Source organism: Grammomys surdaster, unplaced genomic scaffold, assembly GCF_004785775.1.
Source record: "Grammomys surdaster isolate TR1022 unplaced genomic scaffold, NIH_TR_1.0 241, whole genome shotgun sequence".
In the NCBI taxonomy this organism is placed as follows: domain Eukaryota; kingdom Metazoa; phylum Chordata; class Mammalia; order Rodentia; family Muridae; genus Grammomys; species Grammomys surdaster.
The window spans coordinates 1,274,507-1,280,446 of record NW_021604686.1 but is presented as its reverse complement, the minus strand read 5'-3'; the positions used below and the strand labels follow the sequence as shown (position 1 = coordinate 1,280,446).

The following is a 5,940-nucleotide window of genomic DNA, read 5'->3' as shown; positions in this document are numbered from 1 at the left end:
CTTCTTTTGGTTTTTCAAGACAGGGTTTCTCTGTGTAGCCCTGGCTGTCCTGGAACTCACTCTGTAGACCAGGCTGGCCTCGAACTCAGAAATCCACCTGCCTCTGCCTCCCAAGTGCTGGGATTAAAGGCGTGCGCCACCATTGCCCGGCCTTAGTTTCCTCTTAAAATAGTCATCACGATGAGACTGAACAGCTGCCCTTGAGAATCTCTCCAGGTCTACAATCTCTTCCTGTGTTCCCTCCTGTGGCCAGGGTTGGACCATCAGTGTGGACCAGGTGGCAGGTGGTAACTGAGGGAAGGTGTCAGAGGCCTGAGTGACATTAAAGCTGGGGGTTACAGATTTGGGGTACTGTGGAAGTATCTCTCTCCAAACTTGAGGTATTAGCTGCTCTTGCTGACTGGTAGAGATGGTGTCCCTGATAAAGGCTTCTGGAGTTATTTCCAGCATGCAGAGCACTGGCAGCTAGGAAAGGCCTAGCTGCCTTTGAACTTTGAAATGCACTTTGAAAGTGCATTTGAACGTTACTAGCAACTTGAGGACTGAACAGAAGAAGTATTGTGGGCCAGGGCTGGATCTTATTTGGTGGAGTACTTGTGGAACATGCACAAGACCCTGGGTTCAATCTTCAGTATCACATAAACAAAGTATAGGAAGGCATGTGTTTGAGATCAGCTTGGTCTACATGAGATCCTGTCTCAACAACAAAACAAAAAACAAAGCAAAAGAAGGGCTGGAGAGATGGCTCAACACCGGCTGCTCTTCCAGGGACCTGGATACAACTCCCAGCACCCACATGGCAGCTCACGACTGTCTGTAACTCCATTTCCAGAGGATCTTGTGCTGTGTGCTAGCCTCCAATGGCACCAGGCATGCACACGATGCATAGACATATGTGTAGGCAAACATACACACAAAATGAAAGATTTTAATAGTAAATTTTAAGAATACTAAAGAAGGGCTGGCTCCGTGGCTAACACACGTGCGGCTCTTACAGAGGACCTAAGTTCAGTTCCCAGCACCCATGTCAGGCAGCTCACAACTGCCTGTGACTCCAGGGGGCTAGAGGGAGCCAGTGTCTCTGGCCTGCAGTGGCACTCAGATGCAGACATCCTTCTGTGCAACATGCAAAAATGAAGCAAATCTTAAAACAACCAACAAAAGGAAAAGGATGGAGGGAATCCTTGCACTGGGGATTCCCTTTTGTCCCTTGAAGAGTGAGTGCCAGGCACTGACACAATGCTTTGTCTTCTTAGCAACTTCTTAGTGCCTTTATTTCAAAACCGAATTCATTAACTGTTTGTAGATTCATCCCAATTCTCCCAGATTAAGCCCCCTGCTCAGGTTTATCCATTTCTATCACCATCTGTTGCCTACTTATCTCCACAGTCTCTGGTTCTGTGGGGGCAGAGGTGAGGAGTGGGCAGCCATTGTATGTAAGGGAGACATACCAGGTGGCCTTTTGAAGTATTCTTTTAGAATCAGCAGTATGACAACAGGCTGGAGGCAGGCGTATTGGGAGGCATCCTGCCTGAGGCACTGAGGAGAATTTGGTGTAGAAGTGGAACCTGATCTAGGCCTTGAATTATGGATAGGGATCCAGCAGGCATGGGTAAGACAGGAAAGAACTGGGTGGGTTGGGTGGACATGGTGTCATTGTGGAAGTCACACGTGCAAGAGCCAACTCCCAGAGGCCTCTTAGGCAGGGGACCGGGTGTGGACTGTCATGTGCAGGCAGTGAAGAGCCAGGCGCAGCATCCAGTTTAGGAAATATCTTTGGATACTATGAGATAGACTCTCAAGTCAGGGAGATGTCATTGTCATAGCAACTCAGAGATGAGATGAATCATCTCAGCAGATGTGTCTACATCTGCCTGGGCCAGGCCTTGTAAGAACTGTGGAACACAGAGGAGCATGACAGTCCTTGAACTCACCCCAGCTCACAACTCAGGGACAGCCAGCCGGAGTGTGAGAAGTAAGACAGAAGATATCGGGAAGTCTCAGAGGTCAGAGGGCACAGGGAAGGCTTTATTTGGGAGCGTGAGACCAAGACTGAAATAGGAGACAGCGAGACCTGTGATGTTCTGATGGAGACAGCCAGGTGGCTTCATGAGTGAAGTCCTTAATGGAGCCGATACGGCTATCATTCACCCTGTGGGACTATAGGGATATACAGAGAATGGACAGGGGAGATCCAAGCCCTTAACCTGCCCATCCTGTGCTCTGTCCTGCCAGGTGCCTTTGCTAAGGTGAAGGAAAGCCAGCGAATGAGTGACGAGGGCCGCATGGCTCAGGAAGAGGCAGATGGCATTCGCAGGCGCTGCCGTGTGGTAGGTTTCGCCCTGCAGGCCGAAATGAACCACTTCCACCAGCGCCGTGAGCTCGACTTCAAGCACATGATGCAAAGCTACCTGCGCCAGCAGATCCTTTTCTACCAGCGGGTAGGCCAGCAGCTGGAGAAGACCCTCCGCATGTATGACCACCTCTGACAGACGCTAACCAGCTATGCAGGGCCTCTTCCCACCTGTCCACCCCACTCCTGTCATTAGCAGTGGCTCTGGTGCCCAAGGCAGGTGAGGTGAGTGGCCTGTTCTTTCTAGGAGAAGACAAGGGACTTTTGATAAGTCCTGGTATCCCTGGAGTTCTTTTCCCTGACTTTAGAGATGGATGAATAGTCCTCTGAGCCAAAGCCTGGACTGCTGGTCAGTCCCTAAAGATCAAGCTTCTCTGGAGCCTATAGTGCACCGTCACCTGGCCACCACACCCTGTTCATTCCGTGGACTCCATAGACTGCTGTGGCCTTGGCCGAGACATTGGTGACCAAGGCTGGAACTTGTCTGTCCCAGAAAAGTTACTTTTCAAGATGGATACCAGACAATGCAGAATGACAGGTGACACTCAAAGATTCATGGAAACTCCTCAAAGGACCACAGAACTCTGCTGGTTGGGGGGGGGGGGTTGGGGGGGAGGGGGACACTTCACTGAGTAGGTGACGTTCCAGCAATATCTGGAAGAATTACAAGGACCTACAAAAAGACAGTCAATGGAGGGAAGGACATTTTGGGCAGAAGAGCTATGTGGTCCCTCCTCTTACCTTTCCCAAAGCAAGCTTGGTGTCCTCTCTGTGGGTTGTGATCTGTATGACAGAGGGGAGGGACCATCCTTGCTCTGTGGTCCCTGGTTTTCCTGCCCTACCCATGCCTCTGCAGGAGGGACTGCAGGCCAACTCCCTCCTATAGGCCTTGGATTCTGCAATATCTTGGTTGAAGGACCCTCCTACTTTTCCTTGATTAGGGGACCATGCAACAACTTTCCCCTTTGTAGGCTCAAGGTGCTCAATCCGGGGAGCACTGGGCCCTGGTGGTGCCATTCTGGAGGGAACTCTCAAAAGTTACCAGCAGTAACTCCCCATTCTCCTAGCACAGTCCAGGCACCTTTGTTTCTGTGGCTTGGTCTTCTCAAATTACTCCCCTTGCACAGTGGGAAATCTGACAGAAAGAAACTGAGAACTCAACCCCCAGGTGTGGCCAGACTCACTGGTCAGTTTGTGCAGTCACCCACCTATGTTTACACCCTCCAGGAATCACTGCCCTGTAACCCTCAGGCATGGGTGCGGCCCAGCAGCGGGTTGGGAAAGTGACCCTGCTCCCCTCGCCTCCCTGGGGAGCCATGTTCTGCTCCTAGGTCCTGCTGCTTGAGTCTTTTCTTGATAAACCTTTTACAGTTAACTAGTGTAACAGAAGCACAGCCTCTTCTTTTTGAATCCTGGAAGCACTGAGATTTGCCGGGGGCCGGGGAGTGGGGTGACAGAACCCAAACTGCCCCACTGGACTAGATTAGGTGATCTTAGTAGGTCTAAAACGTAATTCACAGTAACTTAAAAACACAGGAACAGGACTATGCTGTCAGAGGCAGTAGAGGACCCCACACCTACAGCTGGTTACATGGTGTCTTCCAACCAGGGCCTCCTCATCATTTGCTTGTGCCTCAGTGTGTGTGTTTGTGTGTATGTTCGTGTATGTGTGTCTTCATGTATGTGTGTGTATGCACTTGGGAGAGGTGCTCACTGAGGCCAGAGGTCAACGTTGGATGTTTTCAGTTGCTTTTTGTCTAATATTTTGAGTTCTTGTTGGTCTGGAACTTAGTAATTAGGCTAGGCTGACTGACCAGTGAACTCTAGGGGTCCTCTTGTCTCTGCCTCCCCAGTGCTGGGATTACAACAGGCAAGCGGTATATATGTAGTCTTGGCTAGCCTGAAAGTCAGAGATCCATCTGCCTCTGCCTTCCAGTTCTGTGATTAAAGACACGTGTGGTCATGCCTAAGTTCTGGCTTTTTACTTACGTAGATAGTAGGGATTTGAACTTGGGCCCTCATGCTAAATGCTGCAGGCCCTTTATTATTGACTGAGCCATAATGCCAGCCCCTCCCCATCTCCAAAATGGGTAAAGTCGTGTGCAGGGGCTTGTGCTGAGAACTGTGGAAGAGAATGAGACTGTACCCAGTCACAGGTGATGCCTGTCCTAGGGACTGTCCCTGGAAAGCTCCCGTCAAGCACAGGAGAGGCAGAGACTGGTCAGTCTTGGGAGCCCAGTTCTGCAGTGGGTCCCATTTTAGAACTTCAAAGAAGACTCACCTCTGTATCCATGAGAATGCCCTGATGCCTGGACATAAGTCACAAATGGAAAAAAACCTGAACCGGTCCTCTTTCGGAGGCAGTGTGGCTCAAGGTGGGGTTTTCGAGGGTCAGGTTCACCAGGAAGGTTTTTTTCCGGTCAGGTCAGAGTCTCGGAAACTCATGGCAAGGGGTGAGGAATGGGCCTCTTCTAGTCCATGGTGTCCTCACAGGAACTTTTGGAATGGAGCCCCTTGGCTCTAGGCCAAAATTAGGTCAGATTTGGGACTTTCTGAGGAATTTTCCCCTCCCTGCCTGCCTTCATTTTCCTACTGTTAAAGGAACTGACGTCTCACTTGTAACCTCTTCTCCGCTTTGACCTCCATGTAGTTTTCTGTATGGAAGGCTCTGAGGTGGGTGGGGATAGGGCTCCTTCCTGAGGCCTCTGGAATGTTCCTCTTAACCCATGATGCCTGGAAAGCCCCCTGCTAACACTTCCTGCTCTAAGGAATACCCTTGCCCTACTATTTCCCTCTGCTGGGAGGGAACCAGCTCCCTCTCCTGTAATCATGACAGTGAGGTCTCAAAAGGGCCTGGACCTGGGAGGAGAATCTGAAAGAATCTGAAGGCTAGAGGTCAGATGTGATGTGATATAGTGGCTCACACCTTTAATCCCAGCACTCAAGAGGTAGATGCAGATGGATCTCTATCAGGCCAGCCTGGTCTACCTAGTGAGACACTATAAGAAAAAGAAAAGAAAGAGAAAATAAAGGCTAGAGATAGACCAGATCTGCTTCAGGTAACACCAATGTCTCTTGCTGGTTGCAGGTATATGGGAATGTCACAATCCCTGTCTCTGGTTTCTGTCTGTGCACTGGAGGAATTTGTGGTCGTTCTGAGCTGGGCAGAGTGTCCCCAGCAGGAGACTGAGGGAGCATGGGTTGGGGGGGAGGAGTGTGCTGTGATGACAGGGCTTGTTGGCCTTAGTCACATGCCAGGCAGATGTTCCAGACTGAGCTGGGCCCAGCTGCCTCTAGTTTCCTCTCTCACTTTGCTCTGAGAGGGTTGGGAAACAAGGCCTCCCTTTCTGTTCTGAGCAGCTACCAGAACCTGGGATGGGGGTTGGGACCCATGGGTTCCCAATCTTGGCCCAGCCCTGGAAAAGGAGTCTGCTTTGTGCCTATGTAGAGACGGGGGGATGGAGGCAGACCTGATAGCCTGCATCCTGCCCCCGTCTAGGATACAGGAGAGCTGTGCATCTCTGTGCCATAGCTGTGGCACTGCTGCAGCGTTAGACACAGTCCCTTGGTTGTACAGCCACAAACAG

The 5,940-nt window shown here is 50.8% G+C and overlaps 1 protein-coding gene across 1 annotated transcript in view; it reads left to right on the top strand.

Moving 5' to 3' along the window:
• Positions 1-2,935, top strand: part of Snx33 (sorting nexin 33) — a 10,325-nt gene extending 7,390 nt beyond the window's left edge. Inside the window, exon 2 of the mRNA XM_028774453.1 lies at positions 2,236-2,935. Coding sequence (XP_028630286.1) covers positions 2,236-2,489 — 254 coding nt within the window. The 3' untranslated portion in view covers positions 2,490-2,935. The remainder of the gene's footprint in view (positions 1-2,235) is intronic.
• The last annotated feature ends 3,005 nt before the right edge of the window (positions 2,936-5,940 follow it).